At 52.2% G+C, this 19145-nt stretch overlaps 1 protein-coding gene across 6 annotated transcripts in view; it reads left to right on the plus strand.

Annotated features, from left to right (window-relative positions):
* TJP1 (tight junction protein 1) overlaps positions 1-18672 on the plus strand; it is a 92118-nt gene extending 73446 nt beyond the window's left edge. For 2 of the 6 annotated variants that reach the window (XM_070400594.1, XM_070400598.1), the window contains 16 exons: positions 56-275; positions 551-735; positions 836-931; positions 1741-1823; positions 2934-3144; positions 3420-3520; positions 6604-6954; positions 7469-7702; positions 8287-9144; positions 9280-9377; positions 10523-10750; positions 12504-12661; positions 13015-13480; positions 14405-14622; positions 15681-15824; positions 17156-18672. In XM_070400594.1, the coding sequence (XP_070256695.1) occupies positions 56-275; positions 551-735; positions 836-931; positions 1741-1823; positions 2934-3144; positions 3420-3520; positions 6604-6954; positions 7469-7702; positions 8287-9144; positions 9280-9377; positions 10523-10750; positions 12504-12661; positions 13015-13480; positions 14405-14622; positions 15681-15824; positions 17156-17250 (3746 nt within the window). In that variant the 3' untranslated portion in view covers positions 17251-18672. The remainder of the gene's footprint in view (positions 1-55; positions 276-550; positions 736-835; positions 932-1740; positions 1824-2933; positions 3145-3419; positions 3521-6603; positions 6955-7468; positions 7703-8286; positions 9145-9279; positions 9378-10522; positions 10751-12503; positions 12662-13014; positions 13481-14404; positions 14623-15680; positions 15825-17155) is intronic. The other 4 variants (XM_070400595.1, XM_070400596.1, XM_070400597.1 and 1 more) reach the window with 4 other exon arrangements.
* Positions 18673-19145: the final 473 nt, after the last annotated feature.

The following is a 19145-nucleotide window of genomic DNA, read 5'->3' on the forward strand; positions in this document are numbered from 1 at the left end:
CTTCATTTCTTATCCCACTAGCTATTGATAATGTTTTTGTCTTGATTCTTTTTAGTTTATCGCCGCATCGTAGAATCAGATGTAGGAGATTCTTTCTATATCAGAACCCACTTTGAATACGAGAAGGAATCTCCGTATGGACTTAGTTTCAACAAAGGTGAGGTGTTCCGGGTCGTGGACACCCTGTACAATGGAAAACTGGGCTCCTGGCTCGCTATTCGCATTGGCAAGAATCACAAGGAGGTGGAACGAGGCATCATCCCCAATAAGAACAGGTAAGACTGTTCGGTTGCTTCTCAGAACCCAGTAAGTAACAATGACAGAGTTCAGTCCCCTGGGGAATGCTGGGAATGTGAAGATTCATCTTCGTTGTCGTCATTGTGTCTGTAATTGACCCAGTTGTACAAACCCCTTGATTTTAGTTCATCCAGTAAGAGATGTAAGCTGCATGTGAGATTCTATCCAGGATTTGACATTTCACTCCTTGGGGGTCTTTTTCCATTTTGTGGTTTTAAAACACCCTATTTTATTGGTGTCTCCCCTGGCACAGGGCTGAGCAGCTAGCCAGTGTGCAGTACACGCTCCCTAAGACAGCGGGAGGGGACCGCGCTGACTTCTGGAGGTTCCGGGGCCTTCGCAGCTCCAAGAGGAATCTCCGCAAGAGCAGGGAGGACTTGTCGGCCCAGCCGGTGCAGACCAAGTTCCCAGCCTACGAGAGAGTGGTCCTCCGGGAAGGTGCGTTCTCCTCCGCACGCTGGCCTGTACCCTGTGGTGTCTGCGCGCTCACGGCAGACGAGGTATTAACTGTGCTGCTCTTCCCTGGGTTTCTCCGCAGCCGGGTTCCTGAGGCCGGTCACCATCTTCGGACCAATAGCGGACGTGGCCCGAGAGAAGCTGGCGCGAGAGGAGCCGGACATTTACCAGATTGCAAGTGAGTCGCCTCCACACTGGCTGGGGTGAGGCCGAGGTGTTCATTCACTCAGTGCCCCGCTAAGGGCTGGGCTGGTCCCTTCACCCAAGGGAAGGGACAATTTGCTTTTGTTTTTTCAAAATACAGTTTTATTGATTTCAGAGAGGAAGGGAGAAGGAGAGAGAGACAGAAACATCAGTGATGAGAGAGAATCACTAATCAGCTGTCCCCTGCACGCCCCACTGGGGACTGAGCCTGCAACCTGGGCAGGTGCCCTGACCAGGAATCGAACCCTGACCTCCTGGTTTACAGGTTGATGCTCACCCACTGAGCCACACCAGCTGGGCTAAATTGAGAGAATTGCCATATTTGACAATTTCCCTTGGGCAAGTGACAATCCTAATTTTCGCTCAAGTTCCATTTCCTGATTCTCTTTGAAATGTTGGTGTGTGGAGTATGAGTTTTGATGTTCTGAACATACTGGATCCCAGTATAGCAGTATACTGAGGTTGGGGTGCCTCATTCAACCTCGCCCCCGAGGCAAGGCTTCACTTGCCTCTCCTAATCCCAGCCCCGTGGGGAAGCACTGGTCTAACCCAGCGGTTCCCATTCAGGGCAGATCCTCCCCATTGGCTGTCTGGAGCCATTTTCGTTGTCATGATGGGAGCGAGGGAGGCAGGGGCTGCTCTTGGCATGGGGTGGATGGAGGTCATGGCACAGCACACCCAGCTACGGGTTCCCGCGCCCAGCGTGTCAGCAATGCTGGTGGCTAGGAGTTCTCATCTCACTGCGGCAATTTCATGTTTGTCTCGTCCTGACTCCATGAACAGAAAGCGAACCTCGAGATGCGGGCACGGACCAGCGTAGCTCCGGCATCATCCGCCTCCACACGATCAAGCAGATCATAGACCAGGTGAGCTCAGCAGCGACTGCTTCTCAGCTGCGAGTGTTGTGGCTCTGAGTGGGATGCAGTTTGGTTCATTTGAGAGTAGAAAGGTGTTTTTCTATGATTATTTCCAGTGTACCATGCGGGAAGGCGTGGGAATAGAGTTAGATGCATCTAGAGATGGTTTTGATTGCCTCAAAAACATGTTCAGATACGTTAATAGACTCTGTTTACATTGCAGTAGCACAGCTCTCGCTGCACTGCGATACTTGTGGTAGGGAGTCTGCTTTCACTCTACAGACCATGTCAGGAGCATTAAGTTATCATACGTGTAATCACTCTAACCCCGCGATTTTTAGCCGGTGTGCCGCAGGAATTCCTAAAACATGCAATACCTGATAATTCAGTCAGGGTACTGACCTTTTCTCCCTCAGATTGTCAAATGAAAAAATGACCAACACAACAACAACCATCCGGTGTGAATGAATCAAAATTATACCTTTTTTTTTTGGTCACAACAGCAAAACAATATAGTATATTTTTTGGTGTGCCGCAGAATTTTAGTAATTAGTTCATGTGCTCTAAGAGACGAAAAACGGTTGAAAATAGCTAATCTAACCGAACACAGCCAGTACTGTCAGCTTGCAAGTATTGCGCCAGCTTAAAAGTGAGCTGCTTAAAGTTTTTTATTTGTTTTCAGATTGGGCTAGAAATTGTATTGAATTAATTTCTAATGACAGTTTCCTGATGCGTGCTCCTGAAACATCAGAGCCCATGAGACGTCCATCACGATTGGAGATAGACTAGGCCCATGCTTGGCAAACCGCGCCTCGCGAGCCACATGCGGCTCTTTGGCCCCTTGAGTGTGGCTCTTCCACAAAATACTGGCTCTTCCACAAAATACCGGCTCTTCCACAAAATACCGACTTCTGCGCATGGGCCACGAAGGTTCAATCGCACTGTACGTGTGCACCCTCACGTGGTATTTTGTGGAAGAGCCACACTCAAGGGGCCAAAGAGCCGCATGTGGCTCGCGAGCTGCGGTTTGCCGACCACGGGTCTAGGCTGTGCCTTTTTCTGTGATGATTCTAATTCACTGTCTTGTATTCTCACTCATTTTTTTCTTTGTGTTTCCAGGACAAACATGCTTTATTAGATGTCACACCAAATGCAGTCGATCGCCTGAATTATGCGCAGTGGTACCCAATCGTGGTCTTCCTTAACCCCGATTCCAAGCAAGGCGTGAAAACAATGAGGATGCGGTTATGTCCCGAATCTCGGAAAAGTGCCAGGAAGCTATACGAGCGGTCTCATAAACTGCGTAAAAATAATCACCATCTTTTTACCAGTGAGTGTCCTAGAGGCCTCCTTCAGCTAAGTGTCTGGGCAGCAATATGTGGGCCAACACGCTGTGTCGTTCCAACGCTAAAACCTCTGTCACCGTGGCCTGGAGGGCTGCCTGGTGCAGTGCCGGCTCCAGGGCCCACACAGCTCAGAGGTCTGTGTCCTCAAACCCCATCTCTCAAATGGCTCAGCGATGAGGCGTGAGGCCTGGCAGGTCCAGGGACTCTGACTGTGGGCAGTGGCCGGGTTGTAAACCAATGTCATTCATTTATTTTTCAGCCACAATTAACTTAAATTCAATGAATGACGGCTGGTACGGTGCACTGAAGGAAGCCATTCAGCAACAGCAGAACCAGCTGGTTTGGGTCTCAGAGGGCAAGGTAAGACGTTTCCTATTATTTTACCTTTTAACCTGCTTAGTAAATTACATATCGACTCGGAGAGGCCTTTGAGTTACTTTGTTTTCTAATGGGTCTGGTTTTTATCATCTGTATGGAGGGGTTATGCGAGTTATTTTGGTGGCAAGATATTCCGAAATTCTCTCAACTATTGACCTACCACCTCAATGGTGTTCCCTCAAAAGACTTCCTAAATGACAGCTAACGGGGCAGGGCTGGGTGCTGTCTCTGCCCCTGTCTCGCTGAGGAATGACTTTGAACCTGGCTTCAGTTTCCTTCTGTGAAAAAGAGGGGAGCCGGGTGGGCGACAGGAGCGTCCCCCAAACGCTGTCCTCAGCACAGGACACTCAGGACTCGCTGTGAGGACAGAGGTCCCTCTGAGGGCCAGGGGCGGGCACCTGCTGCCCATAGACCCGAAGGGAGGGCACGGTCTCCAGGGCCTGCTAGACTGACAGGTGCACTGCCCAATCCGTGCCCAGGGGTTTGTCTTCCCTCACTCAGCACCTGTTCACATTCTTACAACACACCCGGGAGTGTCGCTCAGAGTAAGACCTCCTTTTTGGCTTTAAGTTCTGATTTCCCCACATCCAATGGCAGGCTTTAAATTACCCCGTTTCTGCTGTCACTCTTCCTGGTTGGGGGCCATCTTTCACAGGAGAGGCCTGTTGGTTCTGGTGGGAGAGCAAATGTTTGCTCAAAGTGGACCGTTCAGAGAACTTTTTCTTTCAACGTGTTTTACCTTCAGTGCCGCCAGGATCCGTTCTGGTTGCTAGGGGAGGCTGTGAATGTGTTTTTTTATTTTGTTCTCCATATTCTCCGTCGGCTTGGGCTGTGTTGTGCCTGCCCCTGCATGGCCCCTCCCTCCGCCTGGCTGTGATGCAGATGCTCGGCTCTGCATGCTGCATGCTCCGGGCCCGGCCCGGCCCCCACCCAGGACACGCAGCCCCGCAGTGCAGAGGCTAACACACTCCCGTGGGGAGGCGGGGCTGCTGCTCCCACCACGCAATGCAGAGAGCCTGTCAGGACCCTCCCCCTCACCGGCTCGGGCAGGCTCTCTGAGCCGTCAGAGCACTCTGAGGAACCGACACGGGTGGCAGCTGGGACCCTGAGCCCCGGAAAGGAGGAAGAGAAACCACCACCTGGCAGCCATGGCGTCACTAACCTCTGCCCGCTGCTCTGGGACAGCACGCCCTGTTAGCGCCCTCTGTCGGCCAGGCCGCTGATCGCACTATGATTCTCGGATGAGATTGGCTTGGAAATGCAGAGGGCACTGTCTACCTATCCGAGAGGTTTTTAAACCTCAAACCTCCCTCTTCTATCCTTTCTCTTTGTTTCCTTTCTTGGCTTGGATTTCACAGTAAAGGTCTAACTCCCCCAACTTCTTATGTGAGAAAAGTAGGCTATTTGTTACCAGGATAGGTTGATGCATTTGGTAAATCAGAGATTGGTTACAATTTAGATGGAGCTTCCGTTTTCCATCCAAGTGTGTTTTACCTGAGCGGATCCTCAGACTAACAGCACTCACTCCATGCTGACTGTCGTGCGCTCGCTGCCGGGCGCTGACTGCTGCGGAGGGCTGTGTGCACGTCCGGCCCGTCTTGTCTGCCCTGCTCCCCGAGAAAGGTCGTCCTGAGACTGAGCAGGCGCGTGTCCTCTCCGTCCCAGCAGCCCTGCGTGGTGCTCACTTGTGCACTCCATGCCTGGCAGCCAGGTGGATTGTGAGTCCCAGGTGCCCTTCCCCCAGGCCTTCCCTCTCCCCTGGCCGGTGCTGGGTTGCAGTCCTCAGCCCTGCAGGGTCAAGGTCACAGCAGAGGGCAGGGAGACAGCTCTTCCTCAGCAGGACAGAGTGAGGAAGCCACTGAGGGTTGGGGGGACAGACCCTGCCAGGACGTGACTCCCCCTGTCCTGAGCCTCCAAGAGGCCCGACACCCTCGTCTTCCCACCAAGAAGGCAGTGCCGGGCCGGGCTCTTCCACAGCAGATGCAGGCTGCATGGAGAGCCAGCAGGCGGCTCCGGCCTCATGTTTGTCCTCGGCGTGGACGAAAGATTGTCTGATTTCTGGGTTCCACACCCCTTGGCGCTCATGCTAACTGGGCACCGTGTCCAGGCAAGAAAGACCTTTACGGACTGTTGTGTTTCATCCAGTCGGAGGGTGAGGTCTGTGTCCAGTGGCAGCCTGTCGGTGCCGCTCTCACCTCCTTCCCCTCAGGCACCTCTCATCCTCTCTCAGACGGCAGCGCAGGTTGTTAACGCCAACTCGACTCTGATTACTTGTTACAGAGAAGTAAGCTGTGTTCCTCCCTTGCCATCCGCTGGATGCTCCGTCTTTGAACAATAACAGAAAAACGTGTAAGAGGCAGCCAGGACTTAGTGATGCTTTTCCCTTGTTGTATAGAAGCTTAAGCTCTGCTGGCTGGTGTGGTTCAGTGGTTGAGCATCAACCTATGAACCAGGAGGTCAGGGTTCAATTTCTGGTCAGGGCACATGCCCGGGGTTGTGGGCTCCATCCCCAGTAGGAGGCGTGCAGGAGGCAGCCGATCCATGATTCTCTCTCATCATTGATGTTTCTCTCTCTCCCTCTCCGTTCCTCTCTGCAATCAATAAAAATTTTTTAAAAAATAGTAAAAGCTTAAGCTCTTCCTCCACTACAGTTTATATTCATGACCGTTCTCACGTGCTGTCCTGTCAGTGTGTCCCTGCTGTGAGCGTGGGCTGGCAGCACCCTCCCACTTCACCTTGCTTCGGGCTGACACGCTAGTGACTGACTGGGCTTAGGAACCTGAGTGGTGCCAGGATCCCTTCCTTGTCTTCCGGGCTGGGCCCCAGAGGCCAGCTCTGTCCTGATTGGCCAGCAACATTCCATTCATCCAAGCCCTCGGGTCTCCAAGGTGCTGTGTGTCTGCATGTGCGCGTGTGCAATCTTCTTGACCTGTCCGCAGCAGAAGTGTCGAGAACTAGGTGTGGTTTCTTCAAAGCCCGATAACTTTTCAGTCTCCCTTGTGAACTAAAGGCCCTCTCTCACAGAATACTGAATAAAACTTGTAATTTACTTTCATTTGACCCAGGCGGATGGTGCTACCAGTGATGACCTTGACTTGCATGACGATCGCCTGTCCTACCTGTCAGCCCCAGGTAGTGAATACTCAATGTATAGCACGGACAGTAGACACACTTCTGACTATGAAGACACAGACACAGAAGGCGGGGCCTACACTGATCAAGAACTAGATGAGACTCTTAATGATGAGGTGGGGACCCCCCCGGAGTCCGCCATTACCCGGTCCTCTGAGCCCGTAAGAGAGGATTCCTCTGGGATGCATCACGAAAACCAGACATTTCCTCCCTACTCACCACAAGCGCAGCCACAGCCCGTTCATAGACTAGACTCCCCGGGACTTAAAACAGCCTCTCAACAGGTAAGCAGCAAGCGCGCAGGGGCGCAGGTAGGGTGCGCTGCTGGACTGGAGGGTGTGGCTGAGTTAAGGGTACATGCAGCTCGCCACGCGGCTCGGGCTGAGCGTTGACCTGTGAACCCGGAGGTCACGGCGCGATTCCCGTTGCGGGCTTAATCCCCAGTAGCTGGCGTGCAGGAGGCAGCCGATCCATGATTCTCTCTCATCATTGATGTTTATCTCTCTCTTCCTCTCCCTTCCTCTCTGAGATCAATAGAAATATATATTTTTTAAAAAAGAATATATTCTGTCCTTTTTCCAGACTAAGAAGTAATTTTTAATTTCGAGTTGAGAATACCAAGGACTTAATTCTACACTGTGTGTGTTCATCTTACACAGCAGTATACTGAGTTTCCATTTAACATAATAGCTTTGTTATTCTGCACATTAGAAATGTATGTCTTCCAGCCACGATAAATGGAGGTAGGAAGTTAGCAGTGACCAGAAACACTATTAAAATGTTTTAAACACTTCACAGAAAGCAGATGCCTCATCTCCAGGCCCTTACCTTTCGCCCGAAACAAACCCAGCACCACCCACCTCTGCTGTCAATCACAGTGTCAAGTTCACTCATGTCAGACTGGAGGCGCCCGCCCCTCCCGCCTCTCACTCCCCACCAGCTGACTCTTTGCCAGCACCCAGGGCCGAGGCCGCCCACTCCCTGCTCAGGGACCACGGAGCTGCACTGCCGTCGCATGTAGACCCAGCACAGGTACCTGGGCCGCGGTGCCCACGCCTCACTCCCCTCCCGGGTCCCTTCGCTTCGTCCCTGGGCCACAGAGCGCTTCCGGCCAGCAGCTGCCTTCCCGCCTGTGGTGTGCATGGCTTCCGGTGGCACACGGGTCGTTGCGGAACAGGCCTTGTCATTGCGATTTTTTGCTTTATATTTTTTTTATTCTTATTTTGGGGTTTTCCATGTCTTGCACAATTCCTTACGGAGACCCCCGCCTAGACATTTTTCTGTTTTATAAATCACGGTATGTGCAAATTTTCTTTGTGATTTTTATTTTCAGTGTCCAATCAAGGGGAATGAATGGTTCGGGTGCTGATTAACTTTCTACCAAATGGAATAATTAGCACAGTGATGGTTTATTAGCTTAGGTGGGCACATAAAAGCCCCCCTGCGCTGTACATGTTGAGCTCTTGCTGAAACTGGCTTCTCCACTAATCTCTCCGCCCTGGTCATAACCGGTGGGCACGCTGGTTATGGAACTACAGGAAACCGTAGTTTTCTCTATTGTAATCCACGGGAAGGAGAGACAAGCCTGTGCGCTTACCCCTGGCTCCTGTGCGCAGGTGTACCGGAAGGACCCCTACCCCGAGGACATCATCCGGCAGAATCATGTGGTGAAGCAGCCGGCCGGGGGGCATCCCGCGCTGAGGCCCGACAGGGACCCCAAGCCGAGCTACGAGCCCCATGCCCCGTACGTGGAGAAGCAAGCCAGCAGGGACCTGGAGCAGCCCACGTACAGATACGACTCCTCCGGCTACGCAGACCCGTTCTCGCGGCACATGGACCACCGCCTGCGCTATGAGGAGCGCATCCCTGCCTACGAGGAGCACTGGTCCTACTACGAGGACAAGCAGCCCTACCAGCCCCGGCCCTCTGACAGTCAGCACCCCCGGGACCTGGACTCCAGGCAGCACCCCGAAGAGCCCTCGGAGCGGGGCTACTTCCCGCGGTTCGAGGAGCCAGCCCCTCTGCCCTATGACAGCAGACCCCGCTACGACCAGCCGCCCAGGACCTCCACCCTGCGGCACGAGGAGCCCCCCGCTCCCGGGTATGAGGTGCACGGCAGGTACAGGCCCGAGGCGCCGCTCCCCGCAGGCCCCCAGGCCCCTGAGTCCAAGCAGTGTTATGAGCAGTACCCACGGAGCTACGAGCAAGTCCCCGCACAAGGCTTTCCCTCGAAGGCAGGCCGCTACGAGCCGCTCCACGGGGCTGCGCTGGTCCCTCCTCTCGTACCTGCCTCTCAGCACAAGCCGGACGTGCCGCCACCCAGCACCAAGCCCCTGCCCGCACCCCCAGCTCCCGCCGAGGAGGAGGACCCAGCCATGAAGCCCCAGTCCGTGCTCACCAGGGTGAAGATGTTTGAGAACAAGAGGTCTGCGTCCTTGGAGAACAGGAAGGACGAGAACCACGCGGGCTTTAAGGTAAAGACGGGACTGTCTTCCCTCCCGCCCTGGGCGCACAGCAGGTGGTGAAGAGCAGTTCCCCTGCCCTCCCTGCCCCGCGTGCCGCCTGCTTTGTCGTGATCTGTTCCGGGCGTGTTTGTCTTATTTTTGCAGCCTCCAGAGGCAGCGTCCAAACCGCCAGGGGCTCCCATCGTGGGTCCTAAAGCCACTCTTCAGAGTCAGTTCAGTGAACACGACAAGACCCTGTACAGGTGGGTACACGCACTGGTCTGGGGTGGAGCTGGCCCGGCTTCGGGCCCTCTTGGGCAGTGAGCCAGCCTTAGTGTGAGGGAGAGGGAAGAGGTCTGTTTGTCCTGGCACGAACTACAGCCTTTCTAACTAACACGGTGGCCCTGGACAAAAAAATAAAGGTCTTTATTATACCTCTGTAACAGGTCTTTTTATAGCTTCAGGAAACATGTTGAAAATACACTTTTCTAGCAAATGATTAAAATAAAAAGCTTAAAGCCCTAATACTCGTAGTATGGCTACAAATTGGCTGCCATTGTGCTGAGCTCTTCAGTGCAGTGAGGGAGGCCCTGGGGCTGCGCGGGGGAGGCTCAGGTCCTGGCGGAGCCGGGAGGGAAACCTGGCAGCTGGGCCCTCACCGGACCTGCTGGTGCTGCTGAGTGACAGGCTGGCTCTGACACGGCCTCTGCTTAGCGGCTGTGCTTGTATAAAGAGGAGCTGTCTGTCTGTACATCTTCCTCTTATTTAATAATGCTGGTGCTTTTCATGAACATACAAACTATGTGGTGTCTCCTTAGTCAGGATTGCTAGCAGATGAGCTGTGTGATGAAGAATAGGCACGGAAGCTTAGCCCTGCCTAAGTTTTTTCGTTTCGATGCAGAGTTTCCAAAACGCACTGAGCAGAGCATGAGCCGCGGTGCGTTAATTTGCCTAAAAGCTTACTTCCTTCCCTGGCTGCTTCCTGTGCCCTCGAGGACTGTGCGCTTCACAGAGCTGCCTCCTTGTCTGGGGATCATTTCTTGGTCCTGGTTAAAGGTCTTGCCCGTCTCTAAGCCTCCCTCAGTCGTTGCTTGCTGCTGACATTGGTGTCTGTACTTGGAGAAGTTCTCCACTGGGTTGGTTCCACTTCCTTTTTTCTAAATAACTGCTCTTAACCTGCTGTGAGGCCTCTAACCAGATCATTGTCAGCGTAATAGATGGTATTGAACCCATGGGCCGGAAGCGGGTGGCCTTTTGAGCCTCGTGTGTGAAGATGTGGAGTTAAAATGGCCATGTTGACGGGGGTTGCTCAGCAGTCACCGAAGGGTCGCGGTCAGCGATGTCCATGCCCCAGTGTCCTGGCGAAGTCACCACCTACAAGGTTGTCCTGTTTGCCGTTCATTGTCAGGGTCCCAGAACCGCAAAAGCCTCAGCCGAAGCCCCCGGAAGATATTGTCCGGTCAAACCACTACGACCCCGAGGAAGACGAAGAGTACTACCGCAAGCAGCTCTCCTACTTCGACCGGAGAAGTTTTGAGAACAAGCCCTCCGCACACATTCCCACAGGCCACCTCCCAGAGCCGGCCAAGCCGGCTCCCTCCCAGCATCCGCCCAGCCTTTCTGGTTATTCCTCCAAGTAAGTCACTTAACCCGAGACTTACCTTTGGAGAGCGAGGCCACATGAAGGCTCGATTGTGTAGTGGGGCCATCCCATGGAGCTCCGTGTACCTTGAAGGCCATGGTCGAGTGTGTGATACACGCTCCCAGCAGCCTCCAGCGGGTCAGCACAGGCACACTTTCTAGTGGGAGGCACCGTTTGCTTTTGTTCTTAAACTCTCAGAGCAGATGTAGAAAGTTCTGCATTAGGAGAGGTGTTAAAATCAAAGGTAAGAAAGGATGACTGGACCATAAGAATTTCAGAGAGGAAGGGGGAGAGAGAGAGAGACATCATGAAGAGAGAATCATGGATCTGCTGCCTCCTGCACGCCCCCTACTGGGATCGAGCCCGCAACCCGGGCATGTGCCCTGACCGGGAATGGAACCATGACCTCCTGGTTCATAGGTCGACACTCAACTTTTTTTTGTAAGAGAGCATTTACCTGGTACAATCACAGAGGTAGGAGAAGCAGTTCCTAGAGGAAATGGGCTTAGGGAACAAGTTATGGAGGTGAAGGAAGGGCCCTGGGAGCTTGGGAGCGAGGAAGCCAATGGTAGCTGCCCGGTCGGGGAAGGGAAGGCAAGGCTTGGCGCCAGGAGGGAGAGCGCCTTGGTGGATGTTTTTAATGACATTTGAGTTCCCTTTGCTGCGACTTGCTTAGTTAGATTGACCGTTTCCTCTCGTTTTTCTATTGCGCTTGCTCGGCCATCCCTAGATTTCTGGGCTCTTACCCTAGCTATGGCTACTTGAAAAGGAGCGTCAAGTGGTAAGACTGGCGTCACGTGAGGCTGTTCATCAGGTGTGCTCCCGTCATTGGCGTTATGTGCACTTCCAGATTCGAACGCCATCGTCAAACGCTCGTGTCCATGCAGAAAGCCAGCTAGCGGCACAGTTTAAAGCTCACGCTCCAGCGGAGCCTGTGAAAGTCACTCGACATGTCTGTGTTGTGGGTGCACATAACGCCAGTGCAGTCGGCTCTGCGCAGGCGTAGATGGGACGTTCCACTTACGGGTCTCTCTTCAGGTTCTTTTGTGTGCGTTTTCTGTGTCACGTTACCCATGGCAGCCTGAGCAAATACGTGTATGCGGCCCAATCTGACTTCAGTGAGCCTGTAAAACGAGCAGGATCTGCTCCTCTAGCTGTTAAAAGGTGGATCTGGGAGATGAAGGGCCAAGTTTAAAGTGAACGGCACACTCGCTCGCTTACCTGGTGTCTCTGCCCTCGCAGGCGGAGTTTGAGTAGTTGTCACTGGGACCTCTGGCCCTAAAGCCAGAGCAGTCACTGCCAGCCCCTCGCTAAGGGAGTGGCTGGCTCCCGGGTGACACCGGTTCTGGGTGCACCGGAGCGGCCTTGGCATCTCAGGAAATTAGAAGTGAGCCTAAGGAAGATTTGGGCCTGTGAATATTTTTCACAACATTTGCAAGACGTTATTAAATTGTAAACAGCAGAGGGAAATAGTACAAGTGTACCCAGAATTCCGTTTGCCTCTGGTTGCCATCTCCTGGGTGTTTTCCTGGTTTCCTTGAAGTATCTGTGTGTGTCTGCATTCCTTGTGCTGGTGAACGGTGGAATTTGTTTGCCTATTTTGCTAGAGGAGCTGCCATACTCATAAGAATACTTTGTGAAATTTCTAGATTAAAAAAAATAGCTTAGAGATACTTAGAGAATGTGGACGAGTTTTGTCTGTGTGAGTCCATTTTCAGGTGTTGGCATTGTCTTCATTTCTTCACAGGGGCAAGTCTATTGACGCTGATGCCTTCGGTGACAAACGCTATGACTCAGTCCAGCCCACGCCACCCCCACCCCCGCTGCCCTCCCAGTACTCCCAGCCGCCCCAGCCCAGCTCCAGCTCCTCGCTCCACGCTCACGCTAAGGGAGCCCACGGGGAAGGTAGGACATCCAGAAGTTGGCAGCACCACTGTAATAGAGTAATTCTCATAAAATTAAACTCTTGCTTCTAAGCACATAGTTTTTCATATAAAAAATATTACATAGCCCAGCCGGCGTGGCTCAGTGGTTGAGCGTCAACCTAGGAACCCGGAGGTCACAGCTCGATTCCTGGTCAGGGCACAGGCCTGGGTTGCAGGCTCCATCCCCAGTGTGGTACTTGTAGGAGGCAGCCGATCAGTGATTCTCTCTCATCATTGATGTTTCTATCTCTCTCTCCCTCTCCCTTCCTCTCTGAAATCATTAAAAATATATTTTCTTAAAGTTTTAAAAATAGTTGTGTATTTTTTTCCTAGGTAATTCGGTGTCATTGGATTTTCAGAATTCTTTAGTGTCCAAACCAGAGCCACCTCCATCTCAGAACAAGCCAGTCACTTTCAGAACAATGAGCCGAGAGGATCCTGCTCCGTCTACCTTCTACCCCCAGAAAAGTTTCCCAGATAAAGCGCCAGTGAACGGCACTGAACAGCCTCAGAAAACAGTCGCCCCAGCCTACAACCGCTTCACCCCCAAGCCGTACACCAGCTCCGCGCGGCCATTCGAGCGCAAGTTTGAAAGCCCTAAATTCAGCCACAACCTTCTGCCGAGTGAAACTGCACACAAGCCTGACGTGTCTTCAAAAGTCCCCACTTCTCCCAAGACCCTGGTGAAGGCCCAGCCTCCCGAGTTTGACAGCGGAGTGGAGACCTTCTCCATCCACACGGAGAAGCCCCGATACCACGTGAACAACCTCAGCACCGGGCCCAGAGCCGTTCCTGGGAGGTAAGAGCGCCCTTCTTCTGGCCTCGTGAGCTCTCAGACAGGAGCTGTGTTGCTTAGCTGATTGGGGACTTGACATGATAGTTTTAGCTCAAACTTGAACCTGAGTACTGTTTTTTTTTTAATATAATTTTACTGATTTTAGAGAGGAAGCGAGAGGGAGAGAGAAACATCAACGATGAGAGAGAATCATTGATTGGCTGCCTCCTGCATGCCCCGCACTGGGGATCAAACCTGCAACCCAGGCATGTGGCCTTGACCAGACTCGAACCTGGGACCTTCCAGTCCGCAGGCCGATGCTCTATCCACTGAGCCACATCGGCTTGGGCCTGAGTATTGTTGACCAAAACGTTGCCACAAACGCTATCATGCAAGAGGCACAAGAAATAATGAAGCTGATGGTCACCGTGGCCAGTAGGCCTTATCATAGGCCCCCTTTTATCTGAGACTGAGTCGAGTGACCTTGCTGTGTGCCCAAGTTCGCACAGCTGGGGTGCGGGGAGCACAGATCCAGCCCATTCTCTCAACAGCCACAGCTTCCCATGACCCCAGGAACACCGGCATCTGTGTTCCTCAGCCACTGTTTGCTCAGGGTGATGTTAAAAGAAACAAAGGTGGCCCTGGCCGGTTTTGCTCAGTGGATAGAGCACCAGCCTGTGGACTGAAGGGTCCCGGGTTCGATTCCAGTCAAGGGCATGTACCTCGGTTGCAGGCTCGATCCCCGGCCCGGGTCAGGGCTCGCATGGGATGAGTTGCCTTCAAAATGAAATTGACTTCTCCAGGGAGCATCTGCTTCGTTAGCCTGTGTCACATCGAGCACTGAAAACGTTAGCTGTTCAAGCAGAGAGCTTCTTGGTGGCGGGGAGAAAGGGAAACAGGGTGAAGCCCGGGAGGGCGGGAGTGGACTCACGCCGTTTCTGAACGCAGCCCGTCGGCAGTGGAGGAGGATAATGACGAGGACGGCCACACCGTGGTGGCCACGGCCCGGGGCGTGTTCAGCAGCAACGGCGGGGTGCTGAGCTCCATCGAGACCGGCGTCAGCATCATCATCCCCCAGGGCGCCATCCCGGAGGGCGTGGAGCAGGAGATCTACTTCAAGGTCTGCCGCGACAACAGCATCCTCCCGCCCCTCGACAAGGAGAAAGGTAACGGGATTTGCTCTGCTCGGTCTCCCTAACGCAGCTGCCGGGAGCTCAGGTGAGGGGGCTCTCGGACCCTCACCCCCACGCTGGCCACGCAGAGCTGCTTCTCCAGCAGAGAGGCCTCCTCGGAGGGCCCGGCTGGCATCCCGGGCACGCAGTGTTGTCCGGCAGCGAGGCCGAGGGGCTGGGCCTTCCATGCAGCGTGCTCGCTTCCTGCGTGACAATGGCAGGTGACAGGCCATTGGGCGTCCCTCCTGTCTGCCGGGCGGCCTTAGCCAGCCTCTCCAAGTTTGTCTTTGAGTCAGTCCCCCTTCCATCTCTAGAGCCGGGGGAGGGAACACCCACTCAGCCAGGCTGTGCTGGGTGCCTGTCTCCTGCTTGGGGAGCATAAACCTCGTGGGACAGGTCTGACTGCACCCGGGCCCAGCACCAGCAGACACTCGGCAGGCAGGGGAGTGCCCTGTCAGGCGTTACAGTCCGTGTTTGGGGGCTCCTTAAGGAATCGGGTGCTGCTGTTTTCCCTGTCTCCCGGGTCTGTCAGGGTGACGTGATGATCAGTGCTACGGCTCCTTTTAGAGCCTTTGAGCATGCTTCCCTGCCGGGCACGCATTACTTCCCCTCACTTCCCAACATCTGGCCAGAGCACTAACGCATGGTGGCCCCGCATGAGCCCCTCAACCAAATCTGTGGCATTGGAAACGCAGGATGTAGGTAACATATAAGAAGTACATGTGAACGTACCTTACAACGAGGAACCTGCAGGAGCCAGTCGCTCGGGGCTGTTTATCCCTGGAAATGCGGCTACTTTGAGGCGAAATGTGCTAGAAGTGCCGCACACACGGGTTTCCAAGATTCAGTGTATTGATGACATGTCAGTGTGATTTGGGGACACACTGGGTTAAAGCGCTGCTAGGACGTGTAGGACTACCTGTGTGGCTTCCGTCAGTTTTTCTCAGTGCTGCTGTGGAGAGCTCACCCGTTAGCGTATCATTAATATTGTGAGAAGGCGAGGAGAACCAGGTGCAGAGGAAGACAGCATCTAACCTCTCCCCCGCCCCCAGGTGAGACCCTGCTGAGCCCGTTGGTGATGTGTGGGCCCCACGGCCTCAAGTTCCTGAAGCCCGTGGAGCTGCGCCTGCCACACTGTGCGTCCATGACTCCTGACGGTTGGTCTTTTGCTCTAAAATCATCCGACTCCTCGTCGGGTATGCTCCTTCACTCTGTCCTTTGGGCTTTGGGACTGTCATTGATTGACCTTGGGCTGAGGGAGCGCCTGGCCGTTAGCAGCCCTTTGTGCTGCACTGACTGAATGAACAGGGAAGGTAGAGAGGTGTCTGCCCTTTAACCATTGATTGGCCAAAGGGCGACTGTTTCTTGGTGCGCAACCAAATGACGTCTCTCAGAATTCTGAGGATGGGAGCCCTGGCCGGGCAGCTCAGTTGGTTGGAGCGTCGTCCTGATAACACCAAGGTTGCAGGTTTGATCCCCGGTCAGGGCACATGCAAGCGTCAACCAGTGAAGCTTGACTAAGTGGAACAACAAATCAATGTTTTTCTCTCTCTCTCTCTCTCACTTTCTCCCTCTCCCCCATTCCTTTCTCTCTAAAAAATAAATAAATACATACATACATAAATAAATAATTTTTTAAGGTGCAATGGGAGAATTGATACTGTCCTCCATATGCAGGCATTTTCACCTTCTTACTAAAATGATTTGACTCCTTTTATATGATTTCTATTTTGGGTCACCGTTCTTTAGTTTTTCAATCCTCAATGCATGTGTAACAGGAACTTGAAAGACGACCTTCCACTGGGATCACACGTGGCCGTGGTTTTCAGTGTAAACATCTAAGTCGCTTCTGTGCACACACTGCTCTTCAGTGGTTTTGTGTTAAGGTCCCAGTCGCAAAGCTCCCGTTGTATTTTCACGTTCCTCGCTCCCTTGGGCGACTAGTCAGTTGCCAGTTGGAACGTGTGGTATTTGGGGTTTAGGTCGCCTTACTTGATCCTGATCTAGAAAAGTAAGACTATATAGTCCTGCTTCTGAATTTTTGGTAAATCTCGTGAGCATTATGCAGTATTGTATTAAAGTAGTTTCATTGCCAGCTTTACCCAGTGGCCAGGTAAGTTTCTATTGAACTAGTACAAAAAATGTTTTACATAAATGTCAAAGGCACCCTTTAAAATCAAATACCCATTGCATTTTGAAGTTACTTATTACGTGTTCTTACAAGCTAATACCTTTTTAAAGTACGATGCTTTGTAAGACACTGTGTAATATGAAGCAAGAATTCTTGTGATCCGTCCGCAATGTGTTAATTATAATAGTTTCAGGTTACAATCTAGTGGGTCAGCATTTCTATGCCTTACCGTGTGATCACCCCGCTGATTGAGTCATCGTCTAGTTTGGGTATAAAGGCAGCATGATCCGACATAGAAGGAAATTGTATATAAGTATATGTATGTCTGTTGGCCTGTGTTGGCAAAGCGTTATGGCTAGTGACTGCAGATGACGTGAGCTTCTGTTACCCGCACAGGTGACCCTAAAACCTGGCAAAACAAGTGTCTTCCTGGAGATCCGAATTACCTGGTGGGAGCCAACTGCGTCTCTGTCCTGATCGACCACTTCTAATCCGGAAACAGGACCTTGCTGAAATAATGTGAACCTGGGCTAGACTTCCTCCATCTGAACGGAACCACTCTCTCAAGTATTACACTTCCCTTAGAGTCGACGCTGCCGTGGGCTAGTACTGAGCGCTTTGTTTGAACTGATGATTCGAGAGCACCCTCCTGAGCCGTGGGCAGAAAACACTGCGAACTACGGGCTGTGCCGGAAGAACGTGGCCTCGGCGAGGGGTTCACAGACGTTGGCTTCGTAATGATTATTGTACTTCCTGTGGTCACTGCTTAACTCACACTGATTTCCGTTAAAATACCAGCCAGTAAAGGGGTGCATCTGAGTTCTGTTCTTTTCAGAGTACACGGTTTCCCACTTGCCGGTGGCCCTGGCCTGGCGCACACGTTATGTTATTATGCATGGGGTAACACGCACACATCTACATGCACCCGGGGCAGAACCAATGTGGTGGACTAAACAAATGGACAGCCAGCGGATCGATCGCGTTGGGCGGAGGGTCCAGTGAAGATGCTGATTGTACATGAAAACATGCTTCTTGGGGAAGGGCACCAAAGCACGGGACTGTCCCGGGGCCTCTGGTTCTCGAATTAACCACATCACCAGACACACTAACCAGCAGGAATGCCTTACCCTCCTGTTCTTAATTCTTAGGTCGTCTCTGTGTAGGACTAGGTTTTTATGGCTTTTGTGCACATCCGGACACTGAATCATGAAGCAGGTTGAGCAGATTGTGGATTTGGTGGTTCCAGAAGGGTGTGATCACCCAGAAGGAAATCATGGTGTGATTTGGGGATTTTTTTTTTTTTGGCAGGGGGCAGTGGTGGCTTTGTTTCTTGTTTCTTGTTTTTTTCTTTTTGGTTATGCATTCGAAAATTTTGATGTTTCAAGGATGCTTGTACATAACGCGTGCATACCACTTTTGTTCTTGGTTTGTACATTAACTTTTATAAACTTTCCCTTTTTTTATACATAAACAAAACCAAGTTTCTTAAGGCTACCTTTGTATTCTCTCCTGTACCTCTTGAGCCTTGAACTTTGACCTCTGCAGCAATAAAGCAGCATTTTTATGACACACACAAGGTCATTTTTTTTAAAGAAAAAGAAATGCACAGAGTTGTTACATTTTTAAGTGCTGCATTTAAAAGATACAGTTACTCAGAAGTCTCTAGTTTGATTAAACTCTTGCAAAATACCCCTCCTGTAATTTGTGATACACTGCTGTGCCCTAAAGTGTATTTTTGTACTAATAGACGATTTATTACGGCACATCAGCACGACTTCCGTTTGGATAATACACCACTACATTCTGTTAACCATTAGGTGTGACTGGATTTCTTTTGCGGTTATTAAAAAAAGTCTCAAATTTCTAAATCTGCAGAATAAAACTTTTAAAATAAAGTGCTGGCTTGGACTGTTGGCCACTGTTTATGGTTTCGTGCAACTTCGTAAGCCTGTTTTGAAATCCTGCCCACGGGAGGCCTGGCGGGTGGGTGTGGAGCGTGGCCCGTGCCCAGAGGGTCCTGTAGGAAGAGCAGGGCCAACACTGAGGCCTGGAGACGGAGCAAGAGGAGAAGCATGTGACCCGGAGAGCGTCCCACCCACGTGTCCGTCCATGTGCGTGCGTGTGTTGGTGTGTGTCTGTGTTCACAGAGCCTCCTGGAGGCCCCGTACTGGGGATGGAGCCCACAGCCTGGGCGTGTGCCCTGACCAAGAATCGAACCGTGACGACCTGGTTCATGGGTTGACACTCATGACTGAGCCACCCTGGCCGGGCATGTTGTTTCTTTTTTAAAGAAACTTCAAGGACTTCCGGTTCAAGGTGACCCTCATCCTTCAAAACCAAATGATGAATTTTACTTCATTATTTTCTGTTCCGTTGATGGATGAGA

This window comes from Myotis yumanensis, unplaced genomic scaffold (assembly GCF_028538775.1).
Source record: "Myotis yumanensis isolate MYYU_CA2020_CCGP unplaced genomic scaffold, mMyoYum1.0.hap1 SCAF_20, whole genome shotgun sequence".
Taxonomy (NCBI): Eukaryota; Metazoa; Chordata; class Mammalia; order Chiroptera; family Vespertilionidae; genus Myotis; species Myotis yumanensis.